The sequence below is a fragment of the Mus caroli genome, chromosome 2 (genome assembly GCF_900094665.2).
Source record: "Mus caroli chromosome 2, CAROLI_EIJ_v1.1, whole genome shotgun sequence".
Lineage (NCBI taxonomy): Eukaryota > Metazoa > Chordata > Mammalia > Rodentia > Muridae > Mus > Mus caroli.
The window spans coordinates 170,936,240-170,959,315 of NC_034571.1; the positions used below are offsets into that span (position 1 = coordinate 170,936,240).

At 44.1% G+C, this 23,076-nt stretch overlaps 1 protein-coding gene across 1 annotated transcript in view; it reads right to left on the reverse strand.

The window, feature by feature from the left end:
• The window catches only part of Zbtb46 (zinc finger and BTB domain containing 46), a 72,886-nt gene that overhangs the window by 12,723 nt on the left and 37,087 nt on the right, over positions 1-23,076 (reverse strand). The window contains exon 3 of the mRNA XM_021154225.2: positions 12,217-12,501. Within this exon, the coding sequence (XP_021009884.1) occupies positions 12,217-12,501 (285 nt within the window). The remainder of the gene's footprint in view (positions 1-12,216; positions 12,502-23,076) is intronic.

Below are 23,076 nucleotides of genomic sequence, written 5' to 3' on the forward strand. Positions count from 1 at the left end.
ATGGCCCCAGCTGGTCTGTACTGGTAAAACTTTCCTCCTATGAGTTTGGAATACTCTGTACTTGTTGTTATACTGTAGAGTTCCTAATTGTGTTGTTATAGGCCAACATGTCTGTGAATATAGGCACAGAATTTAAGCAAAACATAAAGTTGAATACAACAATAGAGAAAAAGAATAACATCTTGCAACGAGATGGGTTTATTCTGGGAATTCAAGGTTGGTTTAGGANTGAAAACTGTTCAAATCNTGTCCTCACTGAGATTTTTGCTCGCTGCTCTGTCCATTACAAAGAATGGCAAAAGCCCAGTCATAACTACACTCTTCTCCGTGTTTCCCAGTTCTCCCAACTTCTCCCTGCATCTAAAGGTTAAGCTACAAAGCACACATCCATAACTATCCTTTCTATCACCATGCAGTGACTTTAAAAAAATTACTGTGAAGTATCTGCTTTCTTTAGGATAGTGTTTGCTTGTTATATATACATATATGTATATACACACATATATACATGTATGTGTTTATATGTGTATATATATATATGTGTGTGTGTGTGTGTGTGTGTTTCTTTTAACTTTTCTGTGTCTAACACATATAAACTGAAAGGAAAAAACCAACCAACCAACCAAACAAATAGGCAGGCAATACTTTAGTGCCCACTGTTCCTAGGAGTAGACTGAATAAATTTCTCTTTCTTAACAAAACAAAACGTGAGTAGGAATGTGGCTCAGCTGATGGAGCGCTGCCTATCAGGTGCAGAACCTGGGTTTCAGCACTGCATAAACTGCAGGTATGGTGGCTCACACCTGCAGTCCAAAACTGTAGCGATAGAAGCAAAAGGATCAGTTCCTNGGGTCATCTTCAACAACTTAGCAAGTTTAGGGATAGCCTGGGCCACAGGAGACCCTATTTCAAACAAACAAGTTAAATTTTAAAACAGTAAATAGTTGTATTATGTATTTACTTGTTTAATTTGTTTTGGGCTTGTTTGTTTGTTTGTTTGTTTGAGATAGGGTTTCTCATTGTAGCCCTGGCTGTCCTGGAACTCACTCTGTAAACCAGGCTGGCATCTGCTCACTTTCCAAGTGCCAAGATTAAACGCATGTGCCACCACTGCCTGGCAAACAGATTTTTAAAAAGAAATAATACTAATAAATAAATTAATAAAAAATAATACAGCAGCATATACCTGTCACCCCAGCACTTGGGAAGTTGAGGCGAGAGGATCATAAGAACCCAGGAATTCAAGGTTAATCTTGGTGAGNTCTTGTCTGGTGTGTGTGAGAGAGCGAACCTGACAAATTTCTGAGGGGGNGTATTTAATCTTTTTATATTAATATAAGGATTTATTTATTTTCCTTGTCTTGAGGCAAGAGATTTGCTTGCTAGGTAGCCCAGGCTGGCCTCAGATTTGCCATATTCTTCCTACCACAGCATCCTGAGTGCTGGTTTGTACTTATATATTATAAAGTATATGTTTAATACACTTTATACTATTACTAATACAACTAGGCTCAAGACCACCATGATGTTCTATTTATCATCTTTTCTTCTAATGTGATGTGTGCCTGTGCGCATGCACACACACCATACCACACCACCCACCCACATACCACACACACACACACACACACACACACACACACACACATGCATATACATGTATGTGGAGGCTGGGGGACAGCCTCAGGTGTCATCCTCAGGTAAACCATTCACTTCCTTCAAGACTGGGTCTTTTCTTGGCCTCGAACTTACCAATTAAACTAGACTGAATGGCCAGTGAGCCAGAGGGTCTCCCTCCCCACTGCTGGCATTACAAGCATGCATGTCTGCACTTCCAGCTTTGTAATGTGGATCTGGGATAGAGCTCAGGTTCTTGTGCTTAGCACTACCTCNCTAGACCCTTGTCCTTTACCCTTTTGTGTATGTGTGTGTGTTCAAATGTCATTCTATTTTCTTCTCCATTAAGCCTTTCAGTTGTTTGTGAAAGCCTTAATGTGTTGTTATTATTATTATTAGTCATTATTCTCTGTGGCTATGTAGAGAATTCAAGAGCCAGTCAATAGGCCAGCCTCCACCCTTGTTATCATTTTACTTCTATTTAGGTTTAAACACTACAAATGTTAACTGTTGTGCAGGATCATAGCTTGTACTGCTCAGAGTCACTCTCTCCACATCAGCTGCCACTGCTGCTGCCTCCCCCACTTCCTATCCCCCCCCATTTCCACTTTCTCTCTACATTAGCACCTAGAAGACTTCTCCCTCAGCCTGAGGCCCACTTATCTAACACTGCCTTCTCTTTTCTTTACTTGTGTATTTGACCAAGAAATTATCCTATNCCTGTGGGTCAAGGCTCCAAGGTGACTTTTCCCCAAAGACAGGTTTGCTCGCTGGCTCTGTGGTTCCCAAAGGACACAACCATCCACTTTAGAGTTTCTCTGGCTGCATTTAAAACTCCTTTCCTACAATGCACCTGCAGGCTGTTCCCTGCTGCTGTTATTTGTTTGCTATTCATGAAGCTTCTGAACCCCTTCATGTCCTTTGCCACTGGGGGAATTCAAAGCTGCTATCTTCTCAGTTACTGCTTCTGTCTCTTTTCTATCTTCCCTTTTGAAATGTCAACCATGTAAATGAGCCACTGTCCCTGTGTTCTGTTTCTTTGTTTGACAATCCCTGTTGAGCCCAGACAATTACCACAGCCTACCTCTAGCTGACCAATCTACTTTCTGATGTCTTCTGCTATGTCAACTGTTTTCAAGTTATCTAATGAATTATTTTGTCTCCCTTTTTGGGGGCTGGGGGATCTCTTGTAACCCAGACTTGCCTCATATTCAGCTGGGACTGACCTTGAACTCCTGATCTTCCTGCCTCTACCTCCCAAGTACTGGGAGTTCATAGTTGTGAACACCATGTCTGGCTTACAGCAAATTCTTCACTTTAGATACTGCATTGCCAGCTCTAAANTGTCCACTTAATACTGTTTTAGAGAATCCAATTATCTTGAGATCTTCTATCATTTAGCCTGTCTTCTTTTCTTTGATTTCCTTGCCTGTGTGTCTCTGAGTAATAGTTGTCTTCTGTCCTGATGTAGTCCATCCATGAAGCTACAGGGTCCTGAGTTATGTCAGGAAAGAATAATCCTCTGTTATTTTCTATTCAATGTTGAATATTCAGTGTTAAAGCAGAGGAATCTCAAGCTGGATGATCTTTCCCCAAAGATGGCAAAGGCTGCTGCCCTCTGTTGTAGTTGACTCTCATGGAGACAGACCCTGGAGAATGGCCTGATCTAGTGATGCTCCAGTTCAGCTCCAAGGGCTGAGGTGGGTTAGACCCTAACCTGAGAGCCTAGGGTCCCCTCATCTTCTCATCTGGCCTAGGCTTAGCTTCTTGCTTATTCTGGTTCTGCTATTTGACTGGCATGACCTCCAGATTTTACTTATCTTCTGGAGTGGCACTCTCCTGTGTATAAAGGGCATCCGAGGTACATGTGTGCAGAGTTGGGGTACCCTATCTGTAGTTTCTTGCTTTTGGTAATTTTGGTAACAACTTGAAGATCCACCTCTGTGTCAGTGGCCCAAAATACAGCCTCTCTGTGCTCACTCTAGTAAATGTATCTGTGATACTCCTAGAATGGAGGTGTCCCTCCTCAAGGCCTCCCAACAGGACTGCCTTAGAACTTTGTGCCTGGTAACATCTTGGTTTTTGTACGTCTCTGTAGCTGGATTTTGATGGTTATTTTAGGGGTTCTGGCAGTTTTTCAAATGCTTGTTGCCTGGAAGGTACAAGTTGATTGTGGTTGAAACTGGAAGCTCAAAGAGGTTTTTCAAAAGTTTTAAGCTAAGCATGGTGACATATTTGTATAAGACTCCCTAGACTTGGGAGATAGAAGCAGGAAGATCAGAAGTTTGAAGTTATCTTCAACTACATAGTAACTTTGTGGCTAACCCAGACTGTCTCTAGACAAATAAATTCCTTAGAAAGAGTGTGTTTTTCTTAGTACATGACAAATTGCCAAAATGATTATGGTGGATACTACATTATTCATTTAAGGTAGTCTGACTTACAGAGTCAATGTCCTATTGCAGAATGTTGACAAGTAAATGCATACATACTCAGTTACTTTTCCAGCAGTAGACATCCATCCACAGAGACTACCTCTGTGGTTTTAAGAGTTTGTAAACACAGAGTATCTTGTAGCAGCTAATTGTCTAACACAGATAAAGCCAACTTCCGACCACTGAAACTCTTCAAGAAAGATGAATGTCACATGTTGATGCAGCCTTTAAAGCTGTGGAATCAACCCTCAACAACAATACTTTAGTGAAACATTTCAGTGACACCAGGTCAAAGCGTGTCCAAGATCCTGCTGGAGATTTCACATAGTTGATGGCTTCTGTTTTAAAGAAGATAGCACTAGCAGTACCATGATGCAGACAGCCATGTNGCCCATATGTGTCTGCATCCCTGTCACTTACTATCTACNACAAACCACTTTTCAGGTTCTCTGGAACCTGTCCACATTTTTAAGTCGTTTTAAAAAAAATCAGCTCTTGGCTAAGGGCACACCGGGCACCTCCAGACTGTAGATCTTCAAATATGTCCCAAGAATACTTCTTCCCTAGGGCTGCCCAGGTTATTTCAGAATCTTTCTGGGCCCTCCTGCTATTTGACAAAAGGTGAGTCCTCCCCTGGCTTCCTGTCACCCATCAACTTCACAATTACCTGCTCTTAATGTTTAGCTAGCATCAAATCCAACACATTTGTCAAAAGACCAGCAAAAACAGACACATACATAGAGTGTTAGTTTCTAAAAAAACAAGTACAGTTCCCAGTAACTCAACACTTTGAAGGGAAGCAAGGTGCAAGATGTCATGACTGTACTTAGTCCTCAGATCTTTATAGAACAAAGCAGAATTAGGGGTAAATGGCTCTGCTTCCCATGAACTGTGGACTCTCTGCCTGCTTGTGTCANCAACCCAATGTGAAACTCCTCACCTGGAAGCTGGGCTACACCTGGAAGCTGGGCTACACCTACCAAAAGGGCACTGACATAACTTTACCTGGAAGCTGGTAGAGAACTGGAGACCAGACAACTGTCAATACATGCTCTGTGTCCCACACATACACCTGCCATCACCTGCTTTGCCACATGAAGCCACACTTCAAGTTCTTCCATTGGGCAAGCTGCAGCAAATGGACACTGTAGTAGAGCCTAGGATACTGGAGTCAGGCAAGACAAATTGAACACACGATTCAGAGTTGACAAAAGGTGCCTGAGGAGATCTCTCCTGCCCCATATCAAGGCAAGTCACAATGAGTCTTTCTGTTCCAATGGAACATCTTCGTTGTAGNCTCCTTGGATGACTTCAGAATAGAGCGGTTTGTACCTAAGGTTGCCTAGCACAGCTACCCCATGCTGGGCAAAGGCATCCAGGCCTATGAGAGAGATACTGGCCAAAGGGGTGCTAGATGCTTGTTCCCAGCATCCTGGCTGGAGAGAACTGGCTGGAGAGTACCAGCTGGAGCCAAGTCCAGCAACAATGGCCCAGCCTATCNTCCAGGTCACAAGAGGTGCCAGCCTAAAATCAGAGACAGATGTGTTACAAACCATCAGATGAGAAAAAGTTGGGTGAGATTTTTATAGACGACACACTTTGTCACCAGTCACTCACCTGGTCACTGTCCAGACTCTACAAAGACAACCAGCCACTGGCCACCTGGAAAGGAAGGCTCTCATTAATTCCCACAAGAANAGACGCGCAGAAGACAAGCCACCAGTAGAGCACTAACACTGGTGCTACCGCCTTAGAAAGGCTACTGAGGAAGGGCACCTAGTTAACGCCTGAGTCCAGTGCTTGAAGCCATGTTCTTCTTGAAAACTTCTGTTCTTTCTGAAGGCAGCAAACAAACAGGCCTCTTCCTGGTTGGTAGTGACCCCTGAAGCTTCAGGAACAGGAGGAGAAAGACTCCACCGTTGGGTCCCAGGCAGGATTGGATATGAGTGCAGAGTCTCACACTAGGCTAACACAGATAAACCTAACAGCGATGGCCATTCTCCTCATTTTTAAAAAATATTTATTTACTTTATGTATATGAGTACACTGTTAGCTGTCTACAGACACAACAGAAGAGGGCATCAGACTCCATTATAGATGGTTGTGAGCCATCATGTGGTTGCTGGAAATTGAACTCAGGACCTCTGGAAGAACAGCCAGTGCTCTTAACTGCTGAGCCATCTCTCCAGCCCCATTCTCCTCATCTTTAATGATAGGTGCTATATGAACCAGATGTCTTTGTTAGAATTAAAAAACAAAACAAGAAATCAAGATCTCTTCACATAGCTCAGAGAAATATTCAAATTAAACCTAAAGCTATTTAGCACTTGTCACTGTGGGATGAAGTCAGCATTAGTGAAAGCNNATGGCTCTGCTCACTTGGAGTGTTGAGCTGAGCATAAAGAGAAGCTGGAGGCAGGAGGGCTCTTTTTTTTAAAAAANTTTATTTATTTACTTATTTATGTATATGACTGCTATCTGCATGTATCCCTGCATGACAAAAAAGGACATCAGATCCTGTTATAGTGGTACTGGGAATTAAACTCAGGAAGGACAACCAGTGCTCTTAACCACTGAGCCATCTCTCTAGCCTTAGCAAGAGGGCTCTTAAGACCCTTATGTGAGGCTGTTCCAAGTCCTCATTCTACACTTTTCTCACTGGACAAGTCCCAGGATACACTATTGGCCTTAGGCTGTCCAGGTGTGCTGGTGGCCCCTTACATCTTACCTGGACTAGGGCAGCAGTGCTGGCTCCCTGAGCTCTGTCTGGAGTTCTGAGTATATAATGTAAAAATGTTACACTCTACTCCAGTGTTCCCCATGGGCATCTCATAAGCACTGTCAATGTCCTCAAAGTGCAGCTGGCTAGTGCATAATGCCAGGGTTGGTGGGAGATGTTTTGGGGAACGTCCCCCCAAACCAGCCAATTCCAATAGCATGGATCCTTGCTTATGATTTGTCTGGGGTGGGTCTCTTTCTAAAAGTAAATGAGTCCAACAGAGGAAGTAGCACAGAAAGCTGTAACTTACAGCATCTACCCTCTGAGAACCAAACTCCTGACGAGAACGCTAAGATGTTCCAGTCTGTTTCCAGCTGAACATATAGCTTGTCAAATGAACTAAAAATTCCAGGTGAATCTAGAATTAGNTTACTGTACTGGAATGCTTGTTTCAACACCATAAGGAAATATTCTCTAACAATCTGTAAGCCAAAACAAGCTGCCTTTGTTCTCTGTAGATAGGTTCCTGGGCCTCTGCCCTGTGGGGCCTGTGGCCACAGAAAGAAGTATGTCCACAGTCCAGTAGTATGCCAGCTTCAGTGCCAACTTCAACAGTGGGTAGGTTTTTAAGGTAGATACCTAAGCCCTTAGGACCTGAAAGGAACATAGAAAATTCACACAGGACTTAACTGTGCTATGCAGTTCTCAGGGGACCATCNATCAGTGTGCACTTTGTTTAGCACTTTGGGGTCATCAAAGATAGTGAAGACGGTGGCAGAGTCTGGTGTNATAGACTCCTAAGGCCAGCTAGTCTTATTTGCTCTTGTAAATCATGGACTCAAGCTGTTACAGTATTTCTTCAGGTACAACAGAAGGAAATAAAGGTATCAAGGCCTCAGACAGCTCAATGAGCACCCACAAGTTATAAAATAGTAGCACAGTGGGCTGGAGAGATGGCTCAGCCGTTAAGAACATTGATGCTCTTCCAGAGATCCTGAGTTCAATTCCCAGCAACCACGTAGTGGCCAAAACCATCTGTAATGGGATCTGATGCCCTCTTCTGGTGTGTCTGAAGAGAGTAACAGTGTACTCATATTACNTTCATTTAGAAACAAAACTGTAAGAGAGGCTGTAGAGATAGATGGCTCATCAGTCAAGGGTGTATGTTTCTCTTCCAGAAGACCTGAGTTCAGTTCCCAGCACCTATATCAGGTGTAGCTCTAGCTCCAAAGGGATCTAGCACCTTCTTCTGGCCTCTGTAAGCACAAGGCACACATAAAAATTAAGTATATATTTAAAAACCAGCAAGTGCAGGGTTTGATGATACACATTCCTGTATCCTAGAACTTGGGAGGCAGAGATAGAAGGGTCAGCAGTTCAAGGTTAGCCTCAGCTACATATCAAGCTTGAAGCCAGTCTGGGCTACATGAGACCCTGCTCCCCAAAAACAATAAGAGAAAAATCTGCAACATAACTAGACAGGACTGTAATCATAGCATTCAAAAGAATGTGACAGGAGACTTGAGATCTGTCTGAGTTACACAGCCAATTGGTCAATTTATCAAAATTCNGACTTTGTCTCAAAATCAAAAAAATAACTGGAGAGTATCTCAGTGGCAGAGCACTGGTCTACCATGGGCAAGGCCTAGGGTCAATCCAAAATAACAAATAACAATAAAACAAAATAACAATACAAATAAAATACAAAATAACAATAATAAAATCTTTAAATACTATTGAATTCCATACAAAATTGCCATGACCAGACCAGATCTATATCAATGTGTGAGCAGACAGTCAGGTCATAGCTAGGCACCTATGCTTCATGTCCTGTACCACAAAGCTGCTACCAAACCACATCAAGGAGCTAAATTGTCACCTTTCTCCAACAACCTTCCACATTCACCAGGACTTGTGTCCTTCGGGTCCTACAGTGGAAGTCTCAGCCCCGCCTGGACAAAGCTTGCCGCCAGCAACTCATGTGGTAGTTCCGAATCCCAATAGAAAACCAAGTCCAGACAGACACAGCACAGTCAGACTCCTGACTCCCTGGTCACAAGGGTAATCTTCTTTCCCAGGTGCCTCCCTGGAACTCATTAGAGCTGAAGCACGAGCCCCCTGAGCTCCCCCAATGAAGGGAATCGAAACATATCCAACCGAACACTAGGTATTTCTTTTCAAACATATTTGACATTCCTGGTTATACATCCCTATAAAGGAGGCTTCAGATCCTTCAAGACATCTGCAGCTCAAAGGATGCATTCATTTCTAGAACTGGAAGGTGAACTGGGTGCTTAGTCAGAGTACACAAGCAGGTTTATGGAATAGGGCTCCCCTTCTACCCAAGTTAGTCACTCACCTCTCCCAAACTCATAACAACCCAGCCCAGCACACTGTCCAGCCAGCCAACCACGTAAGTCCTGAAAGTNTGCAAAGCGATGGAGAAAAGAGCCGGATTCTTTTCTCTTGGTGTCCAAAGCAACAGATGACTTCGTAGACAGACACATGGACCTCAATCATATTCTACTGATAGTCCTTGCTTCTGTTCTACCCAGGTGCGTGGAGCTAGGCGAGCAGGCAGGCAGGCAGGCGGGCCACACCTGTGCACTTGGCTGATAGAANGGGACATGGGGCACTGCCTTGTACACCACTGCATGGTGGTTTCTTGCTACAGTGAGACAAACCACACATTTTGGGAAACAAGAATTTATTTCTGGATATTTCCGTGTTTCNTTCTAATGTAGCACAGAAGGAGGCAGACTTCACTTAGGGTTAGAAGATAATGTTTAAAATAACCTACTTGCTCTTTAGCATCTACCAGCCCAGCAGGTATGTTTCCTGTACCACACATTGTCAAGGCTCAAACCCCAAATCCTGCCACTTTAAGAAAGAACAGGATCTCAGTATATAGCCTAGGTTAACTCAAACTCACTANCCTTCTGCCTCAACCTCCTCGATGCTGGGAATGCAGGTGATTACCTCTATACCCAGAAAGATTCTGTCAACTTCTGCCCTATACATAGAAAATAAAAGGACAAATGTATATGAAGACATATTTAGGATATTAAAAACAAGGAATTTAAAACATCATTGAAATAACAAAACATCAAACCCAAAAACTGATTCCACCTGTTAAGGACAGATCAGGAAAAGCCTTGGCAATCTGCAGAAGTACCGGGGTACATATGCTAAGCCTCAAAGAAGCTCACAAGGTTACCTTGCTGCCCTGTACCACCTCTAAGCCTTATGAAATACAAACTGAGAAGTACCTCATTCCAGAAGAGAGATTTAAGAAAGAAAATACACATTTATAGCCCCATCCCAGCCATCTACTACCCTGGCTTGGCTATAGCACTTTTTTTTTTTTTTTTTTGGTATTTTCGAGACAGGGTTTCTCTGTGTAGCCCTGGCTGTCCTGGAACTCACTTTGTAGACCCCGGCTGGACTCGAACTCAGAAATCCGCCTGCCTCTGCCTCCCAAGTGCTGGGATTAAAGGCGTGCGCCANCACCGCCCCCGGCTGGCTATAGCACTTCTTAAAGCAAGGAGGGCCTAGACCAGGGTCACTCAGACAGCAGGACAGGAAGGGTTTTCTGACGTCAGACCTAGAGACAGCAAAGATCCTGAAATAGAAAGTGAAGTCGGCTCTTAGGGCTGGCCACGCCCTCTGACTCTGTTTACTGCAGGTCCCCAGCAAAAACAGGCTAAAATTTCTTTTGAACAGAGCTNATGCCAAAGTGAAGCTACCNGATACAGAAATGATAGAAAACCTGCATTCCAAAATTATTCTCAAGGACAAACAGTATCTGGGGAACCAAGGAACAAAAGTGGAGTTTTTACCACAGGCTCTCCTGAGCGGGGAGTTTACGGTACACTGGACATACATGTCTCATGAGTATGTAGGAAGAGTGAGAATAATCTCGCCTCACCTCTACTGTTCCACTTTACCCACAAAAGTTGCTGAATTTCAGAAATCCTCCGTTCATGTGAATTCCAGGTGCTCCAAATCCCCTGTAACCACCCCCATGAACTGTACCAATACTCTGGGACCTTGAGGAATCCAACAATCTCTACCCATAAATACAGTTTGTTCTTGAGACATTCACCCACATTGGGTTGTCCAAGCCATGTTCAACACTCTCAGATGCTGTTTGTTCAATACATCATAACAGCTATGAATTGGCCCCGCCCCTGCTTCTCAGACATGGAAAGCAAGGCCTGAAAGTGTTTTCTGAAAGTATGCCTAATCCCAGCTGGCCTTCATGGCCACTTGATAGGGAACTTGGAAATAAAGAGAGCAGACATCATTTTCCACCTTTGGTCTTTATTTGCCATAAGTAATCTGCATAATTCCTCAAACCGATACAAAACCCCAATCATATGTTAGTGCACATGGAAACAAAACTGTAAACATGCTCCAAAGAACCAGCATCAAAGGTGACTGGAAACTGTCCTGTAATTCAGCGGCCCGGAGGATGACCAGTCACCATTATATATGTACTTAGGCTTCCTGGAATAGCATACCCCTCATGTTCCCCAGTGTGAGGTGTATCTCTTCCTCCCCCACAGAGAGAAAAGTATCAAGTCATTTTCTCACTCATGCTGAGTACCAAACAAACAGGAAGTTCTGGGGCTAGATTGGTACCCAGGATAGTCATACTACTCTCCCAGCATCACATAGTTGGCTGCTATAGTCAGCATGTACTGTGACAAGGGAAGCAGCCTGTCTTGTGGCTATGAGCTCTGCAGATGCTAATGCCCCCTGTCTCACAGGAAAAGGCAGCTGGGGGGAGCCAGCTGCTTAATAGCAGCTGCTCTTCAGCTGCAGCATAGCCAGTCTGTGGTCTGTATTTCAGCTAGACACACTAAGGTCTTAAATGTAGCATCCAACTCCTTTTTTAAAACGCACATGTCACCGGCACTTTCTAGCAAGAACAAAGCAAGCTCCACACCCCTGGGTCAGTGGCTCTCTGCATGTCTCCCACACACAAATCCCAGCACAAAGGCTGGGCACAGGGACCAGTAGAGGGAGCCAGTGCTTGTCCCTTGGACACCTTGCACCAGACCTGCCACTGGCTCAAAAGGAACTTGTGGTTTTAAGTTTACTAATTGTGTGAATTTGTAAGCTTGGTGGATTTTAGGTTTAGATGCTTCAAATTTGAGCACAAACCATTCCAACAAATGCTCACTGATCCCTCTCGCTGCCCAATAACCACATACTAACACCCTTCTTGTTCTGTTAAGCAAGTATGCTGGTCCCAGAAGACTCAAAGCCAATCTACTTCCTGAAAGACCTTGAGTTGGAAGGTGGCTGCAACCCGCAGCAATCTGCCTGACAGACAGGTTAGCTACAAGCCTCATCCTCAGTGACACCAGGGTCTGAAGGGCTGAACTGAGGTGCTTAAATCAAAGGAAGACACAGTGACACACCAGAACTTGCACTTACGAGACAGTGAGTGGGCACCTTTGGGCAGGTACTCGAACAGAAGTGAGCCATCATCACCGAGCACGTCAGCCTTGAGTGACAGCAGACTGTTCTTACTCATGAGTGCAGCACGAAGATTGGCCACCGCAGTAGCCTGGTGTAGTGCTTCCTCCTTCTCTGGGGTGAGGGGTGGGCCCAAGTAGCTGGTTTCTCCTCCTAGTAGGCCCTCATCGATGTGAGCATAGAGCTCTGCTCTCTCGCCTCGGCTGTCCAAGCTGCTGGCCTCAGTGACCGTCAGGTCCACATCTAGGGACAGGGAGGTACACATAGGTCATTTGGGGAATGAAGACAGGAGAATAAGGGCAATAAAGNGTCAATCCAATCCAACCCTATGCACTGTGCACTTGCCCAGAGCAACATGAAGCCTTGTATACTGTGCTACTGATCCCACCTGCCCAGATCTATAACATGCCACACAGCACAGAAAAATGTACAGTCCAGTGGGAGCTTCACTCATAACNAAGGTAGAAGGTCTATGACTCCCAATGGGGGCGGGGGGCAAAGGCCCAGCTCTGGGGCTACAGGATCTCTTCTTCTCAAATAGGGGGCATTCAACATGTACCAATAACCATTAGAGCTAAAACTATAAAACTCTTAGAAGAAAAAAAAAACTCAGGTTTGATGATGGGTTGTCAGACATCAGAAGCACTAGCAATAAAACATAAAAATTGGGCTTTATCACAATTATAAACCTTGTGCCAGGTATGATGGCATATGCCCGTAGTTCCAACACTTAGGAGGACGAGGCAGGAGGACCAGAGAGTTCAAGGTCATTCTTAACTACATGGTGAGTTTGAGACNAGCCTAGGATATATGAGGCTCTATCTCAAAAATAAAACAAAATACAAGATAAATAAATAGAAGCCGATATGCTTCGATGACAACCCACAGACTGGAAAGAAGATGTACAGCTCACATAGTTACCTGTACATATGTGAGACAGGATGTCTCCAGTGTGCTATGTTAGCCTCTAACTTTGCAGCCAAGGATGACCTTGAACTCCTGATTCTCCTCCCTTCACCTAAGTCCCGGCACTGCAGGCATTTGCCGCCACACCTAGTTTACATGATGCTGGAAACTGAATCTAATTCCTATGAATACTAGAAAAGCACTCCACCATTGAACCACATTCCATCCCAAAGTTATACAGCTGATAAGACATAGATCAAGACTTTAAAATATCTTATAATTCAATAATAAAGGTAAATAAAAACAACTAGCAGATCTGACTAGACAGTTATCTAAAGACACAAAGGGCCAATAATCTCACAAAATGACATTCAAACATCTTTGCCATCAGAGAAATGCAAATCAAAAATGTAGAAAGGGTTTGGGGCAATGGCCCAATGGGTTAAGAACACCTCCCATTAAAGCATGCAGCTCTGAATTTGAATCCCTAGCCCTTACATAAAAAGTCAGGCATGACTGTGGCAAGTGCTTGCCTAGCATACTCAAGGCCCTGAGTTCAATCCCCAGCACTGTAAGAAAAATGATTTCACACTTGTGAGAACAGCATCTACCAAACCAACAGAAAACAGCAAGTATTACTGAGGAGACAGAGAACCTGGAGTCTTGGCATAACTGAGAACATGAATCATGCTGTGAAAGGTTGGCAGTTTCTCAAAAGTGAACTGGCCTAAGGCACTCTGGCTAGAACAGCTGTAGTGACCAACAAGGGAATCTGTTTTCCTTTATGTGAGAAAGTAAAGAGAGGGGAAATGTCACATGTGACCTGAGCCCATNCTGTTACCGAAGCCCACCNTCCTGCTGAAGGCTCCTGTCCTAATGAGAAGACAGCCCTGAGGCCTCAGTGAGAAGTCCCCTGGAAGACAAGTGCTAATGACCCCCAGACCCTTTCCCCAGATGCACAGAATAGAAAGAAAACACTAGAAATAAAGAAAATATTAATGCTTCTGTGTGCTCAAGGCCTCCTAGACCACGGCTGACATCCAAAAAGAAATGCTTAATAGCAGTATCAGAAAGGAAACTCCACAATAGAAAAGCCATTCATCAGGGGAAGGGGGGAGGGGAGGGGGAATTTTCGGAGGGGAAATGAGGAAAGGAGATAAAATTTGAAATGTAAATAAAGAAAATATCTAATAAAAAAAGAAAAAGAAAAGCCATTCATCACTAGGGAAGAGTCTGGAGTTCCCTAAGACACAGTTTTAAAGAGCTAAAAATTATTCAAATACCTGTGGGACTCTAGCATGTACTTTGGATGATCTAGGATTTAAGAAAAACAATAAGACATATATATATAATGTTGTTTATTTTGTATGTGTTCTCTGCCTGCATGTATGTATATATGCAACTACATTTATGCTTGATGCCCACAGAGGTCAGGAGAGGGCATCAGTTCCCCTGGAACTGGAGTTATATATAGATGACTGTGAACATCCATTGGGTGTTAAGAATCAAACCCAAGTCCTCTATAAGAGCAACAAGTGCTCTTAGCTGCTAAATCATCCTTCCAGACCAACAGAGTTTAGCAACTTAACACTTAGGGGTTAATAAGAATTTGAAGTGTGCCGGGCGGTGGTGGCGCACACCTTTAATCCCAGCACTTGGGAGGCAGAGGCAGGTGAATTTCTGAGTTCGAGGACAGCCTGGTCTACAGAGTGAGTCCCAGGACAGCCAGGGCTACACAGAGAAACCCTGTCTCGATAAAACAAAAAAAAACCAAACAAACAAAAAAAGAATTTGAAGTGTATTTCTCTATAGCATCTAACTTGCTAACCCATGGATCTAGAAACAAGTGGNTACTTGGATAGCATCTCTGTCATTGGCTTCCAGACTTATGTCATTTAGCCAACTGTGACAAGAACTGTCCCTACTTTCTCCAAAACATAACTCCAAGGTAAATAGATTACTTCCTATAGAGGCTACTGTGAACTTACTAAGAGTCAACATACCCATAAGCATCCTTATCAAGCTATATATGGGGGCTGACTGAAGCTCACATGTAACATGACTGACTGAGCCCTTCACCATTGCTGTCTCAGGTGCTTGAGGCAAATAGATTTGGCGACACTTTAAAATATGTTGAAAAATAAGGTGGGATTTCACATAAGTAGACACTTTTAGNCTTATTTATTTTACGCACATGAGTGGTTTGCTTGCATGTTATGTATGTGCCTTGTGCTTGCAAAGGTGAGGAAGGGGGCATTGAGTTCCCTAGAACTTGAGTTACAGATGATTGTGAACCACCATGTGGATGCTGGGAACTTGAACCTGGATCCTCTGTGCCTTTAACCATTGAGCTGTCTCTTCTAATCCTCAAGTGGAAGGCATTTAATAAAATAGAACAAAATGTTAATTGGGAGATTCAGCAACAGATAAACCCACTATTTCATTTTCTCAGCTTTAAAAAAAATTATTATATGAAACTGGGTTTTACTATACAAGGCAGACCACCCACAAATTCAAAACAATCCCCCTGCCTCAGCCTCTGGAATGCTTGGGATTACAGATGTGTGCCACNATATTAGCTTCAAATTTTCCTTAATTGTGAATAATTCTCTAATAGAATATTAGAGTTACAAACAATAGTGTTCTAATTGTAAACTTTAAAGCTCCAGTTTATAATATGTGTATTATACCTCAAAAGGTAATAGTAGTTTTCAAAGAGCTCGCCTGCCTCATNATACACGTGTCCACGGAAAAGCTGACAATAGCCTGAAATGATGTCAGTCTGATCCCCAGAGCCTGTGACTATGTCACCTTCTGAGGAAGTCAGCAGGATGGAAAGGAAGGCACACCATCCCAGGCCTTAACTGGAGTCACAAGATTCTTAGTAGCAGAAGGAAGAAGCAAGAGAGTTAAAGAATGAGAATGGAGGGAGGGTAGGAATGGAGTGGGCCATTACCAAGGGCTGCAGAAATCTGTCTACTGTCTGCTGACCATGCAAGACTCCTGGAGCTGCAGGTAACTCAAATGTGTTGCTTTAAGCCACAAAACATAGTGGCACATTATACAAAGGCTGGGGTCCTGAAGTGCCAGTTGTGGCAATCCAAACAGTCTAGTAATGTGTTCATATCTCAGTGCCCTGCATTCATGGGGAAGGAGTCAACTCACCAGGAGCGTGAAGCTCTGACTGGAGAACAGCTGCCCACAGCTCGTGTGGAAACTCAGACCTGGCAAAGTGCCCCCGGCAGGACAAAGGCCAAGCCATGTGAATCAGCTCCGGGATAGGCGAGCCCCAGGTTGCAGGCTGAAGGCGCTGGCCATCTCAGTGAACTGCAGGGTTAGCAGCTTCCTGTGTTTCTGCTGAATATTTGTTGTAGAAGGTTGTCCTTATGACCCAATAGCTATGACTATCTTAGGCNCAGCTGTGAATACTTGAAAGTGAACCTCAAGACTGGGCTTGCTGATGTTTCCTCATAGAAGAAAGCACCGTTCTATCAGATAAATGTGATTCCTTATGTGGTCTTGTGGCCTCAAAAAAAAAAAAAAAAAAGATAAAGCACATGGAGTGTCAATGGTTAACTGAATGAGGGACTCCATCCANGTGGTCATCATCCAGCTGCAATAGGACTTTTTGGTGATGTAGCTCTTTTGGGGTCACCCCTGCCCAGGCTATGTAAGTAAGTAAGCCCGATGAAGTCATTGGTTCACCAAATTTGGCTTTGATAGAATCACCTTGGGTTGCTCTTGCTGCCCTATTTGCAGCAAGTACATATGTGTTCACAAATACCCATGGTAAGACACTGGGTGCAACATCTGACACCTCAGTTTTTCTTTTCTCTAAGATTTATTTATTTTTGCCAGGCAGTGTGGCGCATGCCTTTGATCCCAGCACTCAGGAGGCAGATCTCTGAGACTGAGGCAGGCCTGGTTGACAGAGTAAATTCCAGAATAGTCGGAGCTACACAGAGAAACCCTGTCTTCAAAAACAAATGAAAACAAATAAAAAAGATTTCTTTTTATCTAAGATACATGGGTGTCTTGCCATATGATGTGTATGCAGTACATGTGGGGGCTAGAAGGCATTATATGCTGTGGGACTGGAGGTGCAGGGCGTTGTGAATGAGGTAGATGGTAGGAACTGAACCTGAGTCTTCCACAAGAGCAAAAAGTGCCTTTAGACAGTGAGCCATTCCAGCATGTGCTAACCTCAGTTTTTTAAATGACTTTCATTATGTTTGCTATTTTCTTTTATCTTGTGGTAGTAAGGATCAATTCTGGGACCTCTGCCACTGAACCTTAAAAGTCCTTGAAGAAAGCCGTTACACGAAAGCTTTCAAATTAGCACATGAAATTATACCAGACATAGTGGATTTAAGCCTACAATCCCAACACCCAAGAGGCTGAGGAAGGAGGGTCAATTCATGAACCTGTATCAAGAGTCTAGGAAGCCGGGCGTGGTGGCGCACGCCTTTAATCCCAGCACTTGGGAGGCAGAGGCAGGCGGATTTCTGAGTTCGAGGCCAGCCTGGTCTACAAAGTGAGTTCCAGGACAGCCAGGGCTACAGAGAAACCCTGTCTCGAAAACAAAAAAAAAAAGAGTCTAGGAGCTGGAGAGGAGAGGGCTCAGAGTTAAGAGTACTGGCTGCTTGCCAGGCGTGGTGGTGCATGCCTTTAATCCCAGCACTCGGGAGGCAGAGGCAGGCGGATTTCTGAGTTCGAGGCCAGCCTGGTCTACAAAGTGAGTTCCAGGACAGCCAGGGCTACACAGAGAAACCCTGTCTCGAAAAACCAAAAAAAAAAAAAAAAAAAAAAAGAGTACTGGCTGCTCTTTCAGAGGACCAAGAATCAGACAAAATACCCATACTCGTAAAACACAATAATCAGGTTTTGTTTTGTTTTGAGACAGGGTTTCTCTTTGTAGCCCTGGCTGTCCTGGACTCACTCTGTAGACCAAGGTGGCCTTGGACTCAAGAGATCAACCAACCTCTGCCTCCCGAGTGCTAGTTTTAAAGGTGTGTGTGCACCACCACACATAACAACAATAATAAAAAAAATAATAATTTTTAAAGTAGTATAAATAAATTCATTAGATATAAGTTTACCAACTGATTTCTCACTCATGTATCCATGTTTTAATCTGAATTATTACAGATTGTGGAGCCTTGGAAAAAAAGCAAACCTGTCAGCCTGAACATGTCAACATAAGTAAGTTCCTTGATTTTGAGGTGTGCTGTTATGGAATGAAGCATCACTGGCTACACTAGGCCAGCTCACTGGGCACCAGCATCAGCATGGCACTTTTGTGGCACAGCCTATGCCTTCTAAAAAAAAGAGAATAAAACTCCAAGCTCATATGAAAACAGGACCAGCCGGGTGGGTGGGTCTTACAGGAGCCGCTAGAGGAGAACCTATGTCCCAGGATGTGACCAAAAGGCAGTGTCTCTCTGTAGGAACCTTGCCAATGATGCTTCTTCACCTAGAGTATAGCATGGTGATCAAACTACAGACCTACATTACAGTAGAAAGCACCACTATAAGCCTGTGCCTTTAATGTCAGCTCTTGAGCTGTGGAGGCAGGAGAGTCATAAGTTCAATGCCAGCCTGGGCTACAGAGTGAGATATCTAGTGAAACAAAGCAAAACAAACGAATACCACCACAGACAAGTGCGGCTCAGCTCAAGGTGACTATCCCACCAACTTGGCATCATACCAGAACATGTCTTCNCTGCAATAAACCAGAAAATCCCTGCAGGGTCTGGGATGCCAGTTCTTCAACAAGTGGCTGCTGGGTTCCCAAAAGCATATCGATCCACACAGCTGTCCTGTTTTTTCATTTCTCAGCCAAGGTGACACATTCCACCAGTCCAGGAGGCACTATTTGAGCTTTTCGGGTAGGGTCCATACACGACCAGCTCTGCCAGATACCCCTGGGTTACTGGACACTTGCCTCAACAGTCTCCTCATCTCAAAGAACATTTAGGCCGGTCTGTGAGTTCACCCTCTGTAAACTCAATTTTTTTTTAGAAAACAGCATGACTAAACAAACACTCCCATTAGAGCTCTGCCTGAAGAGGGAGGGGCAATGAGACCCAGGAGGCTCTGGCTAAGGACTGCTTAGAGATGCAAAGGGGAAGGTTGTGGGGTGGAGTCCACCTGCCCCCCTTCATGAAGTTGCTTTGTATAGACTGGGTATATCAGAATCTAAGTAGATCCTGGAGCTCAGCCTGTCATAAGCACTCATGAATGCCAGGACACCCCTTCCCATAAAACTCCATGTTTCTGACCTATGCTTTCACTTGCCTCTTGTTCTTGCCTCCTTACTGTTCTGTGGCAAGAGCATTGGCAGGANTGGCAGGAGGGTATGACCAACTTTTCCACCTCAGTGCNAGGTCCTCCTTTCAACAAAGCCACCCCCAAAAGNGCAAGATTTTGCCTGTCTGGTCACCAACTGCCACCTAAACACTATAACAAGGTCCAGTCAGAACTGACTTCAGAAGGTTCTGTCAGTCATATTTCAGAGGAAAACCACACAGACAAGATGATGAGCAGAGAAAGCGGAGAAAGGTGAAGCCCAGATCAGTGCTATGGAATGTGGGATGTGGGCGGGTTGACCCAGGTGGCGTCACCTTCTCCTCAAAGCCACACCAGGCTCAGAGTATTTTCTTTACAAAGATCAATTCTGAAGGAAAACAGAAGAGAAGTGGACCTGGGGATGAGAGAGGAGTGAAGGGAAAGAAAACTGCAGTTGGGATGTAATGTATGAAAGAAGAACAAATTAAAAAAAAACAAAGATGATCAAATTTGTTATGCTGTCTAAACAACAGCATGAAAAAGTGACTTTATCAACAGCATAGTAAATGTTCAAGCCTAGTCAGCACCAGGGCAGCCTGGCATACTCCTNACAACCACGAAATCTGTACATGTGCAACAGAGATAGGCTCACAGGGTTTTTATCCTGTAAGTCTTCCTATCTGCATTGTGTGGACCAGGATGGCTATGATAGTCTAGGAGGCGTTGAACCCTNCCTTTAGCTCCCATTCACTGCTAGGATGAGATAGGAAGAGAAATGTAGGCTGCATCTGACCCGGAGAGGAATAGAAAGAGGCTCATCCTGAAAGCACGNGCCATCCATCCCCCAGGCAAGGAGGTTCCACTGAGTGTGGTCACACTGCATCCCCAAATCCCTCATCNTCAGCTAGAGCTACACTGGGATCTTGATCAATCCCAACATGTGGAGGTTCAATCTTCCCAAAGGCCAGTACATTAATTCAACAAAACGTTTAACTTTAAAACAGCTTCGCATTCCGATGCTTGCGATATATTTTAGGAAGGAGCGTAGCTGGAGGCCCTGGAATGTTTCTTCACCATGCCTGAGCTAGTTACTATTGCACCTCGTAGACGAGTCACTAGCTACCATGAGAACCGTCACTGACCTCTCTTGCAGATGGATCAGGGGAGGTTCCACCCTAGGAGGCTCCAGAGANGAACGATGAGTATGTAGCCAGAAGGCTTGCCTGTGTCCATCACATGGCTACGTACTACTTACGATATGCTTATTTAAGGCAGTTTCCACCAGCTAACACATGAACAAAATCAGTTCTAACACTGATTTTTCAGACCTGCGCATTTTAATGCAGTTTTGTTTTGAAAATCACTTGTAAAAGTTAAGTGATCCAGGAACCAGGATGAGGACACACAGAGAGGACGTGGCAAGTGGTCAGGACCTACCTCACGGTTTCACAGCTGAGCAACTGCTCTCAGAGTCCTAAATGGCACCTGTCATGTGTCTGTCTGTCTGATGTGTATCCTCAGAACAGAGCCTTTTCTCCTACTATAAATATCNATCTCTAAGTCTTTAATGAAAACANACTGACCTCCATCAAGTGTCATGATGTATGTTTCCTAATCTTAATCTGAGAGCCAGGGTGGCAGAGGCTCGACGGATGACACATTACCGTGACATGCAGGAAGCATCCCACGCTGCAGCCTACATCTCACATCCTTATCTCTGCCTTCAGAATCCCCAAGCAAAGGCAGTTCACAGTTGCCTTGGCAACCCAAGGATTTAAGACTAAGGAAAGTATACAGCCAAAATCACTTGTTGGATTCTGAAAACACCTTCTGCTCACTGGCTGCATTTGAAACCTCCAGCCCACAGGCTCTGGAATTGTTCCACTTCCTAATTTACCACTGACTCCCATGGCATACGTGCCCCCGGCATTGTCACTTGCAGGATAACCCATTGGGCACACACATGTATTCTGAGACAAGTGGAGGATGTCTCCCAAGATCCCTGAGCCTCTAAATGACCCCAAAAGTCTCAGCATTCACCAAGTTTGGGTCAAAACTGATTAAGGATTATAAGCAAATCCAGTAGGCAGACATCACTATCCATGTCTACTGCCCTAAGCACCTCTCCAANGGACAACCTGCAGGAAATAACTGACATTCTTCTGATTCAGCTCAGTCCATCCCTAGGGAGCATGGGGGCTACTTGGAGACATGTGTACATGTCAGGAGATATCTGTGGCTGTCACAACTGTGACAAATGTCACTGATACCTTGTCAGTACAGCCCAGGGACTCTGCTCAGTATCTTCCCAACCTCAAGATACCCAGCAAAGAAAACGACTCAGCCCAAGGTGGAGCAATGCTGAGCAAAACCAACTTTTACAAACATTTCAGAGTCTGGCTCTAGCTCTGTACTTTGTAGCTCAGTATTGGAAGTACAAGAACTTTAAAAAATAAAATTGAAGTACATATAGAGAGATGGTTCAGCAGTTAAGGGACCTTNTTCTTACAGAGGACTCAGGTTCAGTTCCCAGTCCTGACACGGTGGCTCACAACCACCTTCTCCAATATCAGGTAATCCAGCACCCTCTTCTGACCTCTGACCTTAGTGAGCCCTAAGCATGCATATGATGCACATACACACATGCAGGTAAAACATTCATACATACAGAATAAAAATTAAAAGTCTTCCAAAATAGTTTGTATGGCATGTACTTGTGTATGTGTGAACATATGCACAGGCATGTGCCCATGCAGAGATCACAGAACACCTTTGAGAAGCTGGTTCTCCCTCTCCTTCCATCTTCATGGAGGTCTCAAGGATCACACTCAGTTTGTCCAGCTTGTAAGATAAGAGACTTTGTACTCTTGGCCTCCTTAATCAGCCCTGGGAATTTGAATGAGTAAGAGCAACAGAATGTCAAAGCAGAGAGGCCTTCCAGCACAGGCTACACAGTACTGGCTGATGGATACAGAGTTTTCATTCTCAGTACCCACACCGTGGTTCACACCCATTGATTCCCATGGTTCACAACTCCAATTCCAGCGTATATGATGCCCTTTGTTGACCTCCACCAACACCAAGCACACACATGGTGCACACACATTCAGTGCTGGCAAAATATTTATACAAAGCTGGGCAATAGTGGCGCAAGCCTTTTTTAATCCCAGCACTTGGGAGGAGGAAGCAGGCAGATCTCTGTGAGTCTGGCACCAGCCTGGTTTACAGAGTGAGTTCCAGGACAGTCAGGGGTGTTACACAGAGAAACCCTGTCTCAAGAAGCAAAAAATAAAAAACAAACAAATGAAATAAAAACATACAAAATAAATAAATCTAAAATTTTTTTTAAGTTCTAGAGAAGGATAGAAGAGTACAACATGAATATACTTAATGCCAGTGAAGTGCTCAGTTTAAAATATTTACAAGGAGGAGGGAGCTGGAGAGATGGTTAAAGTATACTGTTCTTGTAGAGGACCCATGTTTGACTCCCAACATCCATGTTGAGCAGCTCACATCTCCTTTTGGCCTCAGCGGATACCTGGAGTCATGTTCACATATAATCCCCATTCCCCCTCATGCACATGTAATTAAAAATAAAATAAATGATAAAAGTCTGGGCTGGAG